The 19837-nt window shown below is 40.1% G+C and overlaps 3 protein-coding genes and 1 pseudogene across 3 annotated transcripts in view; 3 read left to right on the top strand and 1 right to left on the bottom strand.

Annotated features, from left to right (window-relative positions):
* The window catches only part of LOC146477806 (uncharacterized), a 59324-nt gene extending 51594 nt beyond the window's left edge, over positions 1–7730 (top strand). The window contains exons 20-21 of the mRNA XM_085113098.1: positions 6587–6898; positions 7656–7730. Coding sequence (XP_084969224.1) covers positions 6587–6898; positions 7656–7730 — 387 coding nt within the window. The remainder of the gene's footprint in view (positions 1–6586; positions 6899–7655) is intronic.
* Positions 1–11873, top strand: part of LOC146477808 (tetratricopeptide repeat protein 28-like) — a 48027-nt gene extending 36154 nt beyond the window's left edge. The window contains exon 4 of the transcript XR_014865328.1: positions 11785–11873. The gene's annotated coding sequence lies outside the window, so the exon portion shown is untranslated. The remainder of the gene's footprint in view (positions 1–11784) is intronic.
* Positions 3296–4320, bottom strand: LOC146477810 (uncharacterized; annotated as a pseudogene).
* Positions 7764–11847, top strand: LOC146477811 (tetratricopeptide repeat protein 28-like). The gene is made up of 3 exons (XM_085113099.1): positions 7764–9397; positions 10234–10271; positions 10907–11847. The coding sequence occupies exons 1-3, from the start codon at positions 7764–7766 to the stop codon at positions 10927–10929; spliced, it is 1695 nt and encodes a 564-aa protein (XP_084969225.1). The 3' UTR covers positions 10930–11847.
* Positions 11874–19837: the final 7964 nt, after the last annotated feature.

Consider the following 19837-nt stretch of genomic DNA (forward strand, 5'->3'; position numbering starts at 1 on the left):
CCATTGCCTTTTATTAACTATGTTTTAATTTTCTTCATTTAGCAATAGCAGAGGTTTATAAGAATGAAGGCAATGATGAATACGGGAAGAGGAATTTCCGTAACGCCGTCAACTTTTACACGGAAGGAATTAAAGTGAACTGCAAGGATGAAGAACTGAAAGCCAAACTGTATTGCAACAGGGCGACAGCGCACTTTCGTTTAGGTGAGATGTTTTATTTCAATTTATTTATTTATTCAGCATTTATTTAGTTACTGTATTAGCACAACTGAGTTGTGAAAATGAATTGGACCGTACCTGAATTCGTTTCCAGACGCTCTTTCGCTCGTTCTCGAAAACATTTTTCGCGCCGATTTTAGCCGGTTTTACTACGTCCTGCACCAATAAGCTTTTCTCGCGTCTCAGAGAACGCAGAGGACTGGCCAGCTGCTTCAGCCTGAGGGTAAATAAATTTATTTATCTTTTTATAATTTTTAGGGAATTATCGGGATTCACTAAGTGATGCGAAAGTTGCCACTGAATTACAACCATCTTATGTCAAAGCAATCATAAGAGGTAAGATGTCTTTAAATTCTAGACAAAAGAAAAGGAAAGTAACAAGTGAACCGCAACAATTTACCGCCGCGATATCTACCATACAATCTTTAAAGTGACGGCCATTAACAATGTTTTGCAAAGTATAACTTAATATATAGATCATGACTCTTTTACACCAGGTAGACCAACGAGCCATCCGTTTTTTAGGACTGGTTTTCTGTATCAGTGTGTATTACACGATGTATTATTGTGAAAGATGCTACCTTGTATATATGCGATTTTATATGTTTCAACTGAAAGAACAGGGTATTGCTGCACATCGCCAGTCAATGATTGACCAGAAACACGTTATTTTCTTTGAACCTCCCTACTTTTATCACACGTCGTGCAGATGTCTGGCATTGCACATGGCATAAACAATTAACTTATTTATTGTATGAAGTGTTCGCGTCGCCCCTACCCTCTTATTGCGAAGACTAAGCGGCTGTTCATAAAGTGGCGTTTAAGGTTGCGTTCGATTGACCGTATTCCAGAATAAGAATAAGCGAAATAGCTGTTGGATTTCTCTTTTAGGTAAATTGGGGAAGAAATTTCTACAAACTTTCGCTGACACATAATTTAAAATCGATTTTGTATTTTAGTAACTCCAGAAACCTCTTGAGGAATTTATTGAAATTATTGTATGTATTCCTATTCCGGAATAGGGTCAATCGAACGCGCCCTCGCTGTATTGCAAAATGGCGATCATCCTCTACTGTCATTATCATGATACATGGGCGCAAACATAGAAACTAAGGGCGCGTTTTTTTATCCACAATTCTGGAATAAGAATGGTTGGTACGGAATGCTAGGAATAACTCGGATTTTCTGCATAAAAAAACGCCCGGAACAAAGATGTAAGGCATTTCCACCTGTTCTCGCAGTTTACTGCCGACGGAGAGTAGCCATTTTTCTTCATGTCGTCGGCAATCATTTGCCAAATTGCCCTTTTCCCGACGAAACATCACTGAAAAAAACCTCGTACTTTTGGTAAAATGAAATTACAAGCAATGTTTCATTGTGTCCAACAGTGTAACCTGATTTTTTCTCCGGTAGAGACGTATTTGAATCCGCAGCGCTCATCTCGCCGTCCGCCATCTTGGATTCTCATTCGCAACATTCTGTTCATTCTGCCCCTGGGAGCAGAATGGATGGAATGGCATTCTGTCCATTCCGGAATAGGAATGCGGAATAGAGAAACGCGCGCATTTTACATTCTGGCCATTCTCATTCCAGAATTGTGAATAAAAAAACGCGCCCTCAATTTTGAAGGAAACTAACCTGACTTAAAAATAAATCAAGTTATCGTATATGTCTTTTAGGAGCAATTGCTTATCTGGAGCTGAATCTGTTTGAAGAAGCGATCACGTGGTGTGATCAAGGATTAGCAGTATCCTTTGGTTCTTTCATGTAATGTTTAAAACACGAGCACCAGTGTTTTATCGGGTTTTAGACCCGATAAAATACGTGCTACGAGTTTTTGAACAGCCTCAAAAACATTCCTGGAAAAGCGTGTGCCTGGAGAGTTCATAACAATTATGCTTTTGTGAACGTTGGAGAGTAGCATACCAGAAAAACATAAAACACTGCATACTAATAAGGAGGTGGTTTTAGCGGGTTTTAAAACCACTGCACGTGATGTTTTGTCGACGAGTTTGATAGGCCAATGGGCTTATGATTTATTACTGAGTTTTTGAGTGCAGCATTAACATTCCCGGATGTAATAAGGATGTTTTCATAATGAAATGCATTACCGAATACTTGTATGTCTCCACAGAAAACGTGCCTTGCCTCCCTGCAAAAAATAAATAAATAAATAAATAAATAAATAAATAAATAAATAAATAAATAAGTAAATAAATAATGACATGATTAGCATTCCTACATTTTTATACTGCCACAATATAAAACATAGGATGCTCTGCAGCTCACTTCCTCCCCAAGCAGTGACTGATTAACACAATTTGACAAGCGAAAGAAAGTTTTGGTATATATGTATACGCCTTTTTATTCTTATCTGATTGCAGTAGTTGAAAGAGAACACAAGAGAACCACTTTAATGTACGCCATTTTACCCCTACTTTTACCGCAAAAAACCATTTCAAAGACAATGTCAGGTAACAATCGAGTATCGTTGTACTCGAGAACTTTGAGGTCCATAGAAATTCACCGCCAGCTTCGTTGTAATGCTACAAACTTAGGTGCCTTTTATCCCGTCCAGGGTGCTGAAGGCCGATTCGCACTAGAGATCTGGGAGACCCTCAAACGTTCAAGTTTTCCGATGAATTATGGCAAAAGCAGCCGATCAGGTACAACTAAAAATTGTGATTATAACGTGTCATCGAATTTACCTGCTTTCTTTACAACGTAACAACCTTAACTTTGAAAAGATTGACAAGGAAAATTCGACGCTGTTGCAACTCAGAAGCAGGTCTCAAAAGGTATTGTTATTTACTTTATTTTAATGAGTAGTTTCTTAGAAATAGATTTTGTAGTAAAAATACACGCTAAAAGGTCACGACGTTTCGACCTCTCCGAGGCCATTTTAAAGTGCGAGTAAAAAATAAAAACCTTAGCATAAATACATTACAAACAGTTTAAAATCGGTAAGAATGTCATGAACGCTAAAATGTGATAAAACTTGTCAATGATAAGTATTTATAAAGTTTAAAAAGGACATAAAACAATGAAGTAATAATGAGGCTTGCTAAGAACTGGTCTAAAGAAATAATTTAGCGCGGATAGAATCGCATTGTTAGTTTAGTGATGGTTTCAGTTCTTTGATAAAAAGCATTTAAAAAAAAAAGACAATCGAGTTTGTTTTGACACTTTCTTAAAAATTTAAAACTTCGCGCAATGTCATTTGGGGCCATGTTGTGCTGCTCCTTTAGGTGGCTTCCGATTGCCGATCCCTTATGCTCCTCAATTCGCTGGTGATGGTGTTGGCACGTGTAGCCGACATAGCCTGCATCGCACTGGCCACACTGAAAATGATACACAGCGCATTGTTGATTTACAAGGGGTGGCTTGTCTTCCCTCACTTTAATTTCATCCTTGATCTTCCGACTTGTGCACACCGGGATGATATCCACATTGATCTTCCGACTGAGGTCTCCAAGTTGTCTGTGCACTGCGTTTGCAGATTTCTGATTTTTGAAAGGCAGCACTATTCTGATTGGGGCTTCTTGCTTCTCTGGTACTTGCTGTTGGGTACGTGAATCCTCAGATACTTTTGAATCAATGAATTGGTGGATGGTATAGATCACAAGTTTGTCTGGGTAGCGTAGTCGGAAAAAGATCTCTTTGAGGCGTTCACATTCCTGATGAAAAAGCTTCCACGTAGATGAGAACTTAAATGCACGGTTGAGCATGGTTGAGCAATGACCGTTTGTATCTACTGTTCACTTGGCTGTGGTAATGTAACAGTAGCCCCGTAACCGTTGGTTTCCTGTACACCTTCGTGTCTAACCGGCATCCATTCCTGATTATATCCAATCCCAGAAAGGGGAGTCTGCCGTTTTCGTCAAGCTCCATTGTAAAATCGATAGAAGGATGACTGTTGTTCAATGTCGTTAGGAACTCAGAGGCTGTTTCAGAATCAGGCATTGCGCTAAGCGTATCATCTACATAGCGTTTGTAAAAGGCAAGCATCTTGTTTTCGGTTTCTAGCTGTTTCTCGATGTTACACATGAATGCGTTAGCCATGAGAGGTCTCAGTGGCGAACCCATAGCAACACCACCACCTGTTCGTATAGGTTTCCTTCGAATTGAAAAAGCTGATTTTTGGTTGCAATTCTCAAATGCTCTTCTCAGCTTTTAAACGTTTTAAAAAAGGTTTTCAAAAGGTATTGTTATTTATTTTACTTTAAAGCATAGAGGTTCTCTGTTTTAAAGCAAATAAGTGTTAGCATTATATTACTCTTGGTAGGCCCTGTTTGTTAGGGTAGAAAACAGTTTTATTATTTACAATTTCCAACAGAATAAATGTCATTTAAAAAGTTTAAGCGCACGAGCGATCCAGACTAGACCTTATACTCTTAACCCTATTCAGGCTGCGTGCTGCTGCGTCAAGCTGGCGTTGAATACTTATAACTTCCTAAATAAAAAAAGCAAACACCACCAAAGTTGGTGAATTTTCCTAAAATTTATTTGGTAACATTTTTATACAATAATTGTTTTTTTACGTGGCTTGCTGTTGTCATAGAAACAAGATCTTGACTGCCCAGTTTTTCTCCTCTTATAACTTTTACAATTTTACACCATTTGGTTCCTATTTATTGCTTTTAATAAGTTCTCAACCAATTTGGAGGATTTTCTGCGGTTCCGGAGATATCGGGAAATGCAGGTGGCAGATCTAAGAGCTCCACTTTGTGGAGCTCAAAGGAAACCGTTTTGGACATGCTATATACCATCCAAGTTTCACTGCTGAAGTCCCAATGGCTTTGAAGTTACGAAAGGAGGAGGGAACACAAAGTGACCCCTCGGGTTCAGTTCGAGAACCGGTTTGCCTTCGTACAGTGAACTAGAGCAGTGTTGGTTTTAAGAACGATATTAGAACCCCTCGATTTAATGTCATCAAGACCGTGGATTCACTGGGGTATCCAGGAATTTTTGATGGAGGTGGGATGGGGGGGGGGGGAGGGGGGGTCCAAACTTTGATTCAAAAACACTATTGGAATTTTTCCGCGGCAAATTACTTATCCCCCAGACCTCCGAGTCCCCCTCCCTCTTCCCCCGCTCGCGGTTACACGTTATAATAAATTTAACACCAGTTTCATACCCCCTTGCCGTGTACATGAATTCTTCTAGTAAAGGATGCACCCTTGGAAAATCCTCCTCTTGTGATTGGTAATAAAGGTTGTACAGATGTCGTCAATATCAACGTTAAGGTCATGATGCAAGTGCATGAGTTCAAGTCCCGTCAACCGCTCCTCAGACATCCAGTTTCTGAGATGTGACTTGATTCTTCGCAAGCCGGAGAATGAACATTCAGTTTTCGCAGAACTAACAGGGAGTGTACACCCAATTATAAGCAAAACTCGTATGTTCGGATATTTGTCCTCGTCAGCATGTTTTGCACACTCGATAAGATTTCCCAGTAGTTGTGAATTTGGTGTGCACTATTTTCAAAAGTTTTGCCATTACTTTAACTCAAAAAGAAGTGCGGACTGAGTTGGTAAGTCCTGTTGCCAAACCTGTAGCTTTTCTGGTAAATTACGAAGGCTGTCATGCTTCACCAAGGTAGACGAACCAATGCAAGGCAAAGATTTCGGCTCCAGCCCTGCTGTGCTCACTAAATCTTGAATTCATTTCTTCCAACAAATGATCTATGGTATGGAAACATTAACACGATAATGCGATTCCGGGTTTGTATTGTTTTTAAGTGTGTGCCTCCCAGTCAGTGATTCTTGGCGCTGAGACTGTAGCACCAATCTTGTCAGCCAGTCTAGAGGAGTCTTCAAACCATTCATGGCATTCCTCTTCTGTTTGACCTCACCTTGTGAACTGCTTTAATAGTGTCGTCAATCATAGAATAAGCTTGGAAGACATCCTGGTCTGTCTGTTGGAGCTTGGCTGCAATGGGTTTGAGTGTTTCTAGCCTATTCTTTATAATTAAAAAGGTGAAAATGAATCGGAAGGTCTTCTTTGATTGTAGTCTTCAGATTTGTGAACGATATCTAGGAATATAGTGCTTTGCGAGCAGACAACCAGAGGGTACACTCTCCCCTCCCCCCCCCCCCCGCCAAAAAAAAAATTCAATTTTTGAATATTCTTGGAATTTAGTTTAATGGCAAAATGATTTTAAAAAATCAAGCAATTGAACAGTAATATGCTCTGCTGTCGATGCAAGAATTTAAGTGTCAAACAAGTCGTAAAACCTTCCCATAGATCCGCCGACACTGGGACTGTGCACAGGGCGAGTTCTGGCCGCAATCCACCGGGTGCCAAATTATTAAACATCTACATGAAATCTCGTAATAATTATTACCACTCTCTTGGTGATTTCCAGATCGCTTTCAAGTACCATCAGCAAGCTCGTACTATCATCAAAGAAGTTGAAAGGAAGAGTTCGGAAGGAACGTCATACATGAACCGTGGTATTGCTAACTATCGCCTCGGTGAATTCCAGAAGGCTATCGAGTTTTATCAACAAGCTCTTAGTATCAGAAAAGAAGGTGGGAACAAAGATTCAGAAGGAAGCGTTTATACGAACCTCGGTGCTGCTTACCACTCTCTTGGTGATTTCAAGACAGCTATCAAGTTCCATCAGCAAGCTCTTAGTATCATAAAAGAAGGTGGGAACAAAGATTCAGAAGGAAGCGTATATACGAACCTCGGTGCTGCTTACCGATCTCTTGGTGATTTCAAGACAGCTATCAAGTTCCATCAGCAAGCTCTTAGTATCATGAAAGAAGTTGGGAACAAAGATTCAGAAGGAAGCGTATATATGAACCTCGGTGCTGCTTACCAATCTCTTGGTGATTTTAAGACAGCTATCAAGTTCCATCAGCAAGCTCTTAGTATCATAAAAGAAGGTGGGAACAAAGATTCAGAAGGAAGCGTATATATGAACCTCGGTGCTGCTTACCAATCTCTTGGTGATTTTAAGACAGCTATCAAGTTCCATCAGCAAGCTCTTAGTATCATAAAAGAAGTTGGGAACAAAGATTCAGAAGGACGCGTATATACGAACCTCGGTAATGCTTACCACTCTCTTGGTGATTTCAAGACAGCTTTCAAGTTCCATCAGCAAGCTCTTAGTATCATGAAAGAAGTTGGGAACAAAGATTCAGAAGGAAGCGTATATACGAACCTCGGTGCTGCTTACCACTCTCTTGGTGATTTCAAGACAGCTATCAAGTTCCATCAGCAAGCTCTTAGTATCATAAAAGAAGTTGGGAACAAAGATTCAGAAGGAAGCGTATATACGAACCTCGGTGCTGCTTACCACTCTCTTGGTGATTTCAAGACAGCTATCAAGTTCCATCAGCAAGCTCTTAGTATCATGAAAGAAGTTGGGAAAAAAGATTCAGAAGGAACTACATACGGTGCGCTTGGTTCTGATTACTTCTCTGAAGGGGATTATGAGAAAGCCACCAAGTGTTATCAGCAAGCTCTTAATATCGCCAAAGAAGTTGGGGACAAGCTTTTAGCGGGAAATCTACATATGAGTCTTGGTTCTGTTTATGTCTCTTCTTGGTAAAGAAGTTGGTAGCAAAGATTCAGAAGGAAGCGCTTATGAGAAAATTGGAACTGTTTATTTCCGGCGTAGAGATTTCAAGACAGCTATCGAGTACCATCGGCAAGCTCTAAGTATCGCTAAAGAAACTGGAAACAAAATGCGCGAAGCAACGGCATATGAGTGTCTTGGTAACGATCATCACTTTCTCGACGATGTTTGTACAGCTGAGGATTTTTATAAATGTAGTGTACGATTATTTGATGAACTTAGGGATCTTCTTCAATCGAATGACAGATGGAAAATCGACTTCCGGAACAAACATAAGGGTTGCTACATCAAGTTATGGCTTGCTCAGTTAAAACAGAACAAGACAATGGAGGCGCTTTTTACAGCTGAGCGTGGACGTGCACAGGCCCTGATGGATCTTATGGAATCACAGTACGGCGTAAAATCAGTTCATCCAGTGTCTGCTGAGAAGACGAGTATAATCTCTTCCATTTCAAGCCACCTTCCATCGCAAACAATATTTTTTGCTAAAGCCCCCATGTCACTCAACTTCTGGACGCTGCAAAAAGGAAGTCTTTGCCACTTCGAGCGAAAGGAAATCAGTGATAGTTTGGAGTCTCTGACTAACAAAACATACAAACAGATTGGAGTCTTTAAAAAAGTCATGTGTGAGAATCGCTCCTTGGATGGGCCAGCAGGTGAAGAATCTGAAGAGGTTCCTTATCGAAATCGCGATGAAAAATCAAAGGCGTCTGCAGAAGGCGAAGGCGATGCCTTAAAGGCGTTGTCCGATGTGGTCCTGGGACCGATTTCACATCTGCTACAAAGCGATGAAGTTATCATTGTTCCTGATGGTCCACTATTTTTGGTTCCCTATGCTGCACTTCTGGACCAACTATCTAGGTACTTGTCTGAAACGCTCACAATTCGACTGGTTCCTACACTGACAAGTTTGAAGCTAATGGCAGAGTGCCCTGAGGGGTACCACAGTACGTCTGGTGCACTGCTTGTTGGTGATCCATGGATGGAAGGTATCCTTTACGAAGGACGTAGAATCCTGCAGCTTCCGGCTGCCAAAGAGGAGGTGGAAATGATCGGTGCTATTCTGAACATCAAACCTCTGATTGGAAAAGAGGCAACAAAAGCTGAAGTGTTGAGCAGGCTAAACTCAGTGGCCTTGGTACACATTGCAGCCCATGGCCGTGCGGAAACTGGTGAAATTTTCTTGTCTCCTAATCCAACGGTGGCCAAGAAAAAATTCAAACAGAAAGACTTCCTTTTGACTATGGCTGATGTGTTAAATGCCAAACTGCGAGCAAGATTGGTTGTCCTAAGCTGCTGCCATAGCGGCCGAGGGAAGATTAAGGCCGAGGGTGTGGTGGGTCTTGCGCGTGCCTTTTTGGGTGCCGGTGCTCGTTCTGTCCTTGCATCACTGTGGGCCATTAGTGACGAAGCCACTCTGCAGTTTATGAGATACTTCTACGAGCATTTGGCGGAAGGACAACGTGCCAGTAAGGCTCTCCAGCAGACCATGAAACAACTGCGGGAATCTGGCAACTTCAGTGACATTAAACACTGGGCTCCGTTTGTGCTGATCGGTGATGACGTAACATTGAATTTTGGTCACTTGAGGTAAGTTGTTTGGTCTTAATTATAAAAGTCACTGTTTGATATTTATTAATTTAAAGGATTTAAAAACCTCTCAACTCTATCAGCCTAGGTCTAGGTCCCCAAATTCGAAGCGTAAAGCTGAGCGGCTTTTATTCGCGTAATGGGTACATCTTTAAGTTTCGGCTGCAAATTCTAAAGTTTGATAGCCTGGTGACGGGCCTTCATTAATGAATATTTGCTTTTATCAACCGAGTAAATAAGGTAACTTTGTCACGGTAAAAAGATTCGAGTGCTGACATTTCGAGCGAAGGGCTAACCTCGATACGTCAGCACTCATATCTCACTTTATGGTGGCCAAATTACGTCTTCAGCTCCGTTAATAAAACCAAATATTTGTCCCCACTCCCGAGTGACGATCCCTTTACCAGGGCAGCGGCAGGCCCAGGTCATGAGCGGAACACGAAAGCCAGTGTGTTACATTGTCCTTGCAAGTGGTGGCCACAAGTGACGTTTTTAGCTACATCTTCATAAACTCGTTGTGGGAGCTGTTGGCTAAGGAATGCAAAATCATCTTCTGCTGTGCGTATGGAGAAGTAGATCCGTATAACAGGGCCACTTGTGGCACGTGTGTGTGTCGTGAGAAGGGAAAAGCAGTTCTCCGTGGCTGCCACCTTGGTATTATTCAGTGCTGTGAGCATTCATAAGATTCTGACAATACCCCGAAATCGAATTCGAAGCCGGTGTGGTGTCCTTGTTAATGTCTAAAGGTTGCCTTTATAAAAAGGTGTTTTTGTTGTTGTTGTTGTTGTCGTTGTGAACGGATGGTCATACTTGTGTTATTTTCTTTCTTGTTTCAGTAATGTTTCAGATCACGGAGAAAGAACTTTCGACGATGGTAAGTTGCAGTAATGTGAACTTTTCTTCGGTTATCTGTCATGCAACCGAATAAAACAGTGTTAATTACTGCAGTCCGAGTCACCTTCATAAAAGGATTGAGTCAAACCTGTAGGACCAACCCTTATAAACGGCCACTTTTCAACAATTGAAAAATCCCATCCCCCACAACAAAACTGAATTTAGATTTTCATTAAGGTTATTTCCCCCTGGGGTGAGGGGGAATGAGTACTGAGTGGGGTTTTGAATAGCTTTAGATGGAGATGTGCCACTGGGACTTTGAAACCTTTATCCTATACCAAACCATGTTCTAGATCGGACACAAAAAATCCCCCACCCCCCCCCTCATCCTAGACTTGAGTCTTAATTTTTATTCCCGCGACCTTTTTTCAAACCAAATTTTTCTCATTGACCTCCTATTCTAGAACAAAACTCTCCGACTTTTATACCCTTTCCCAGACCTAACTTCTTCAACAATACCCTTGGCAGCAGCATATACCTATATAGCATAAAAGTTATGGGAGTAGCCCCCTCCCCCGTGGGCTATACCACAAGTTGCAGTTGGTAATTTGGGTTTATTGAATACTGTGATTACACATGTCAACATTTAATAATACGATGTCTGTTAAGTTTCAGAACAGCCAGGCAAAACACTCTGATAATACAAAGGATACTGCGGGAAATATTCCTAACGTTGAGTGATAATGTTGATGAAAGATGACAAAGATTCGCAGTTATTGCATTGCAAAACGTAATATTTTGTTACCCGGCCAACAAGCCTAGTTATAGAGTTGTTGTGTAATACATTTTTGACCATGTTCAGTATTTCCAGAGATAATAAATTACAGACGGTAAGGCTGTTCCTTGCAGCAGAAAAAAAGGACGAGAACAAAGAATTTGGATGTATAAACGGAAAAATATTTGTACAAAAATTGCCCAATATTTCGGTTTGAAAAACAAACCATGTAAATGTCTGCTAATGACCCTTGTATGCTTTCTACTTAATGACTATGAATCAATAGAAAAATGCAAAAAAAAAAAAAAAAGAAGATTAAAATCTCATAAGTAAAACTAACATAAGGCAATATTTTTGGAGCTATGTTTTCATAAATCCAGGTCTACATAAATATGAATATATGAAACATATATTTCAACTGCGGATGAAAGATTGAATTGAAGCAATACCCTCGTAGTTACTTACGCAACTTAGCAGCTTTCTGTGAGGGTCTTCATACTCATTGATTCATCCTCCACGGCTATATCACAAACTCACAATATGCGATCAGCTCCCAGTTGGCTTGATAGCTCAGTTGGTAGTTCACTACACCGGTATCGCAGAGTTCATGGGTTCGAATCCCTTTCGAGTCTAAATTTTTTTAGACCTTCTTTTCGCAACTTTCTAAGTTGCGTAAATAACTTCAAGGGCTTTTTTTCTATTTAATAATTTCATAATATAGTCAAACACAGGGTAAAATACCGATTATCCAAAGGGAACATTTGTGCAATCCAAATAGGAAATGACGTTACCGTAAAGCAATCAGATTGCGCCCCAAATCGGCAAAATCCTGCTGCTCCAACAGTTAATGTACATACGCAGAAGTTGAGGCCTCTTAGGCTTTTGTACTATTGTTTAATACTTGTATTAATCGAGGCCCGAGCTGAAATTTTGTTGCTATAGAGCAGTTTTGATTCTTCTTTAATCTGGCTTTAGTAACTTGACTTTAGGCCTCTTATGCTGAGAAAACCACAGACCAAGGCAAAGGGTGGTTGAGAAAAAAATTCAGAATTTCATGGTAGCTCGAGACTTTCTTGGCCTTGCAAAAGACGCCGCTCGTCAGTTTTCAGTTTGAAAAAAGATCGTTCGCCAGCCTTTGCCTTTCACATATTACGCTGAAAAATGTAAGGTATTGTAACACCATGAAATATTCAAAATAAACAAGTTCAGTTAACAAACGTGTTTGTCAGTGGCTATATATTCCTCAGTGAAGAAGAAAAAGATGAGCAAGTTAAAGCAAAACCTAACAGTACAATAACCCGCAAGTAGCACGAACTTTTGTAAGGGTCATTTTGTGAATTCGGGTGATGATTGGTTGATTGTGGGACATAATTTTAGTGAATTTAGACTACACTGAAACCTGTGTTGAGCGGAAGCCTTCGGAATCCTTGCTAGTGTTAATACACTTGATCAGAATTATACATTATATTTTATTATGAACCTGTTTCTATGTCCTCGTTTATTATGCCCACGTATTCGAGGATGGGTACAGTTTAGTTCAAAACTCGACACCAGCTGTAACAGGCTATAGCAAAATACGGTACACAGACAGTCGTATTACACACTTTTGGACTTTGCAGACAATTTTTCTCGGAAGGGGAGTTGCCATCAAGAAACATCCTCTCGTCTAACGTTTTGGTATGAAATGGCCTGATACTGGAGGCTCAGAGCCAATACAAGCCTTACGGATGTTCCTCACATTGCTCAAACTTAGTCGTTAGTTGGTGGTATTGTTAATTTTTCACATATTCAACTCTGAACTTTGTGGGAGACTAGACCAAAATCTGCTAAATGAAGAAACGTATTCACATAAAGAATGATAAACGCAGGGTGGATTAGCAGGGAGTTTCCCCACGACGAAAAGCTCTGAGTTATTTTCTACTTCTTCTCTCTACTTGTACGTACTGGCTCCTGCTTCTACCAAAATTTTTTTATACATCCTTTGTTGCCCATCCCTGAAAATATCGTAAAAGAAGTGAATCAGTTAAATTTCATATTCCTATGGAAAGATAAGGATGAAGTAAATAGTTACGAACAAAGCGACCTAAAAATGACAGAAACATAACGATCCGAACAATTACGCGCGGGCTCTGGAGACGGGTTTGGCTCGTCCTGGGCACTGGGCTCTAAAGTGATCCGCTAGTACTCAGGCCCACCACAGCCCAGATCATGAAAACAAAATGGAGGGAAGTTCGAAACGTGGCAAGGAGATTGACTTCTTGGGCGAAGGACAGGTAAATGCAATAATATCTGAGGTTCATTGATCGATCGAATAGAGATAATTTTGGGGCAATTTGCGACGCTGAATAAAGCTGAAGATCAGGAAACTCATTCGATTGTAGCTGTGAAGAAGGTAATTATACAATTGCAATTGCAACATGGAAGTACGTACTTCCATCTATAGCTGGCAGCTAATCAATTTTTTTCTGTATTTGACATGCGTTTTTTGTTTAAATTAGATGAAAGGGCTGTTGTTTAGTCCTTTGATATCTCATCTTACTGATCAGCTGCAGAATTTCAATGAGTTTGATTATCTATAAAACAAATTGTTTTACATATACTACATCCAGCGCTGGTAGAATTATTCTACCAGCTGGCTTGGATGCAGTATACTTGTACATATATGTTATTGAACTAGCGTGAGGTCCGTATTGGGAAAATATTGGTCGAGTTCCTTTTTTTGCAAGTTTATGGACCGAGCCGAAGGCGAGGTCCATAAACTTGTAAAAAAAAAACGAGACCAATATTTTCCCAATACGGACCGAACAAGCTAGTTCAATAAGGTTTCTATTATATAGGCTTTCCCGCTTGTTGCTTTCTAGTCCGCGTGAAACTTGTTTATGATCAAGTTGTGCGAGAAAAAGTGCAAGAAAGCCTTCTCAATGCTGACGCGTACTCACAAACAAAAACCACGTGGAATAATTCTGATTGGCTCGCGCACGAAAAGGCGACTTTTTATTGGTCAAGGTTTGACACGAAAGTTTGACATGTCTCGTCAATCGAAGTGAAAAAGTTCGAAAAATGAAAATTTAGCTCATTTGAGATTCCGAAGAAAATGCATTTCTTAAACGTGTTGAATGTTTAAAAGTGTCAACTTTTGAGAAAGACTTAGTATGGAATGAATGAAAATAGATGAAATTGAAGCTTTTGTAGTCAAAATTGCATTTCAATCGTCTTCATCGTCACTTAAAATGGCTCGGCGCTTGCGAAGCGGTGGCTGATCATGATTCGTAATCTGGATGTTAAACGAGCAGTTTTGGAAATTTGCTCCTTGAAAAATAGCCGATCCGGCTTCTTTTGTGGTCGTCATACTGGTACTTTCCACTGTAGTTGTTGCCTGTATATTGCCAACTGCTTGGAGCTCGCTTGTGGTTGTTGATGAGCGACTGAGGGCTAACGACATTCTTCGTTGATGCTGAATGGAAGCCGATTTGTAGGAATCCAAGCTTTTCAGATTTCGATGTCCACTCAGTTGGGCCACGTAATTTTCAGGAACATCTGAATCCAGCAATCGTGAAATGCAGGTCTTTCGAACCGAGTGATTGGTAACGCGTCCTTGCAAACCAGCATTTTGGGCAGCTTTGGTGAGTAGCTTCCCGATTTCATTCTTGCCAAGCGGACTTTTCTTGTACCACACTGCATCAGTAGCCTTTCTTTGATGTTTTACGGCCAAGTAGAATGGTGCCTCTGGTTGATTCATCTCGATGGGCCTGTGACTTCTGAACAGCTTATAGTACTTGACTGGACATCGCTCGTTATCAGTAGCTTGAGCAGTAGGATAAAATGCTCGGTGACCGCTTGCTTTGTCCTGCCCCTGGCGCGTCTTCGAGCCTCTCTCAGCTTTCCAGACCAGCATTTCATTGCCTGTGTCCGGGTCAGTTTCGAGGCTGACGTCGCCCCACTGAAGCCTTCTACTTTCATCTCTTGCTCTAAAGCCAAAATGTAAAGCCAGGAGCCACCAAACGGTGCGCTGTAGAGCAACCGGGTTGTGCTCGCCAAATTCTCCTTCGGCAAAGAGCTTGTCTTCTTCAACAGCGGTGACTTCTCGGCTTGCTTGTGGACGATTGCCTTTCCCTCTCTCCACGACAAGCTGTTTTCTTTTTGCACTGAGGACTTCTCGGGATAGCTTGAATTCGTCACCTTGAATGAGATTGGCTTGTGACCCGTGGGTATTAAGATAACGCTGGATGCTTCGTTGCAGGCAAGTCAAAGTTCCAGGTTCGTATTCGTCGCCATTTTTCTTTCTTACATCTTTAAAAAACGCGCAGAGCAGCAGATTAAGTTCCACCCATGGTATTGCCTCTATATTCCTGAACTCGTTCCGTTGGTGGCAAAATTTTCCCCATATTTTAAGGTCAGATTTGGTTTTCTCTGTAGTGCTTCTGGCCTGCTGTTGCTCAATGAAGTCGCGGTACTCTGAGGCCTTGTCAACGGAATCTTCTTTGGTTTTTTCGTCGAGTTTGTTGTTTTCAGAGCTTGTTTTCGTTCCTTCGTCAGTGCTCTTGGAGTTAAACTCCGACATCACGATTTAAACCGACAGTTCCTACTATATTAAGTTAATTGGAAACAGTTTTTACGTTGCGTTGTCAAAACTGAAACAGTAACCACGAAACACTTGACGCTAGCGGTCCATCTTAGCGGTCCGTATAGGAAAATTCGGACCGCTCAGGGAGCCAATTAAAATGCTCCTTTTCATCGCGGACCAGTTCAGCTATATAATAAACTGGCTTATTGTTGATGGAAGGTGGTGATTTGCCTGGATTCTTTATGTCCTAAGCTATGTAAATGTTATTGTAATGTTTCTTTAATTTACAGATCAAACTTGGGCAAAAGGAGTAAAGCGAAAGATGGTCAGTAACAATAACAATAACAATAACAATAACAATAATAATAATAACAATAACAATTAAAATACAAGGCGTTTCTCTGGATTGTGCTTATCGGTTAACAATTAGTTTATTATTATTTTTACCAGTCATCACTATAACATATGTTAGATTGTAAGACATCTACATTAATCATTTATGTATTTTTGAACTGAAACTTTTTTCATGATTGCTGTTTGTCATGTGTCCATTGGTCTGTGAACAAAAACTTGTAATTTATCTGTGTAGAGAATACTTTGGGGTTTTCTTAAGGTCATCAACGATCCTTTGTGAGACATGACAGAAATGACTATTTGATATTCAAAGGACAGGGATACAGTATGACGTTTGAACTCACTGCTACTTTTTTGCAGTTACTGTATTTTCTCCGGCATGCACTTAAAATTGAGCAGTGATGACCCGGTGTTTTTTCGAGGCTGGCGTTTAATCGGGGTCTGGCGTTTATTAATGAAATGTGATTTTCAGTCATTTTTCCAGGTTGATTTATTATTACCGATCCTCGGAAACCTAGGGGCAGTTTGGAGGGATCCTTGTGATTCAAACGACAGTGAGCACTACTACACAAGAAAGAAAGTTCGTCAATAATACAACACAAACACGGATACATTGCTATATTTTATTTCGCTGTGCAGCAACTATCCCAGTTATGTTCAGCCGGTATTTTTCCTTTAAACGTTTATTAAAATACCAAAACAGCATACCGTACTTAGTATGTCGTAACAGTGCCATTCAACAGGTTACTATTTACTTGTTAACCAGTCCTTATGACCTCGACCCCTAATAAACGCTGGGACCCCGATCAAACGTCAGGACCCGGTTAATCGCACCCAGCCTTTATTTAAAAAATCGGCAGTTTTGACCCGTCGTTTATACGAAGCCGGCGTTAAATCGCGGTCCGGTGTTTAAACGAGAAAATAGTCGGTAACCAGGCTTATATGGTGGTCTTATTTGTAGGAATTAACAGAACTGCGTTTCGTGAAATCAAGCTTCTACAGGAACTCAGACATCTTAACATAATTGGGGTAGGTAATAGAAAGATTATTGAGAGGTGGGACCCACCATGGACATTGTCAGAAGTGTAAAATACGTTCTATAAACAAAAAAAAAATGATGGAAAACAATTCACATTGATGGTTGCATAACCATTTTAGCTGAGTCATTAAAAGGTAGGCATATTGTCGTGAGTATAATATCTTTGTTTTTATTGGGTGAATTACAGAAACGGTAACTAAATACTGGAAGTAGCCTTTGCAGTAGGTGTCAAAAGTGGTGGAGGGGAGGATGCAAATGCAAGATTGGAAAAATAGGCGTCCTACCCTCCCGTCCTCTGTTTTCCTTCACCTGCACTTAGTGCTTGTGTCCTACACTCTGCACTCATGAATTCATCCTCTTCCCTTTTAGGTGCCCGCAACTTGCATATATTTATAAATTATGGTCTAAATCTGTTTTGGTTTGAAAGTTTAAAACCAGAACTATTGATTTTTATTGCTATGTGTCCAGATTATGGAAATGATTCTGAGACAGAAAAAATAAAAACTAAACTGGTTAATATTATTTTTCACAAGATAGGTGAAAGTACATAACTACTTTCAGTGATAGTTTGTGCATTAACTGTTACTGACAATCCTGTGAGTACTAGAATAATGAAGCAATTTTAAGTATTACTGTTTCCGTAATTTCTTCTTAGCTTCTTGATGTGTTTGGTCACAACTCCAACATAAGTCTTGTGTTTGATTTTATGGAGACAGATCTTGAGGTAACTTTAATTTAAGTGACTTGAATTTGCAGTATATTTTAATACATGGTATATTTCATTGGGTGTGATGTCCTATCAATAACTGCTGAGTGTTTCAATCTCTGGTTGTAATAAAAGATACAAGTCTTGTATTAAGTCCTGCAAACATAAAAAGCTATGTCGTCATGACATTACAAGGTCTGGAATATACAAATGAACTGGATTCTTCACAGGGTAAGTTATGCCCTTGTTACAAACTTCTAGTAAAGCCATGACTGCATGTGCACATTAATATTATATTCTAATTCGCTCACCCGCTCAACCGAATATAAAACATTTATCATGTAATAAGCAACCACTTATGGGGTGTGTCAACACGAGCCGTGTACGACCCTCTTTATTATGTCTTCAATATCAACTGAATTACAAACAGTATATTCATAAACAATATGGCGCAAAATATAAGAAAAACAAAATTACAACTGTATAGCACTAATATAACAATCAAAGCATAAGCTAGAATAATGCAAAAGCAAAATATGACAAGCCAAGACTTGAAAAATAAACCACTTGATAAAATATAGTCATTGGGTATTTAATTTAGAGGGCGAACTGAGTGCGGTCGTATGACTCGAATGAATACAAATCGAGGCCTCAGCATATATATACCCGACGCCCCGCTAATGAAGCATTGTGACAAAGTGTCACAAACACCCAAAAATGAGGTTACGTAACCCATGATAAATACATTTATATTCTAATTCGCTCACCCGCTCAACCGAATATAAAACATTTATCATGTAATAAGCAACCACTTATGGGGTGTGTCAACACGAGCCGTGTACGAGGCGAACTAAAAGAACGGGAAATAAATTAAATACCCAATGACAAAGAAACTGACAATAAAGCAAGAATATTATCCTTTATGTAGCCATCCTTAGCTTTATCTGACTTCAAACGACCGTGTCTCTTAAACAAACGATCAGAAATCTGGGCATTTGCTGCAGCAGAGGCGCCTCCCGCTCTAAGGCTATGAAGACCATAATCTAGTTTGGAAAGGCCAACGGCCTCAAAAGCAGAAAGCACTATCTCGCGCGCCCTGGAATACGACAATGGAGCAGAGCCGCGAAAACTGTAAGATCCATAACTGCTGCGAAAAGTAAGAGGACGGAAAATATAATCTTCACTGTCTTCTGAAAATGAAGCTACTGCAAAATAACGAAGAGTTAACGTTACAGGACAAGTAGGCTTAAGAGTTTTAGCAATGACCACCCAAGCCCCATCTCTATAAATGTCCGTCTTGCTACGTTGAACAAAAATTCTCATGAAGGAATCTTCAAATAGAAAATTACACCTGCGCAATTGAACTAACTCGTTAAAGCGGAAAAACCCCGCGTAACCCAAAACACGCAAAATGAGCAAACGTAAATCAGACAAACTAGCGGAAGCAGAGCCATAATGTGCAACCAAGCGCTGAATAACCTCAGGCGTTAATGGTTCTTTCTTTTTGACTGGAACACTGAGAAGCCTTTTGGCAGATTCTATTAATTGAGAAACAAAAGGTGAATTACATGGGTCGGGTTGGCCCGCTAAATCATGAAACCACTTAAGCCCGTAGTGAACTTCATCAATAATACTACAAGAAACCGATTCATAAATCAGACTAAGAAAAAACAAAGAAACATAAATACTAGAAGCGGGAAAAATTTTAATCTCTTTGAACTGAGAAGCCCACTTCCTCCATGAATTGAAACCTCTTTCATATTTCTTGGCGGTGTTAGCACTTTTGCTCTTTAGCAGCACTTCAGGGAGATCCTGACTTAATGTCTTAAGGCGACTGTCTTCCACATGTTGAAAACTAGGCTGCAAAGCCCCTCTGACAAAATCTGTGAGAACAACGATAACATTGCAAAAATAAATATCATATATATATATATATATATATATATATATATATATATATATATATATATATATATATATATATATTGCAATATAAAAGTTCTGTACAACTCTGCACAACGCCACTCGGCGACAATTGAATCAATGAAGTAGAAACAAGCCACTCGGCAAACTAGTTTCATTCGAAACACAGTCATGAAACAAGCTAACAAAAACTCTCTGAGCTCCTAAGGATAGTCGTTGACCAGTGAGAACAAAATCACTGCAAT

This window comes from Pavona decussata, unplaced genomic scaffold, assembly GCF_977016875.1.
Source record: "Pavona decussata unplaced genomic scaffold, jaPavDecu1.1 SCAFFOLD_69, whole genome shotgun sequence".
NCBI classification, from domain to species: Eukaryota; Metazoa; Cnidaria; class Anthozoa; order Scleractinia; family Agariciidae; genus Pavona; species Pavona decussata.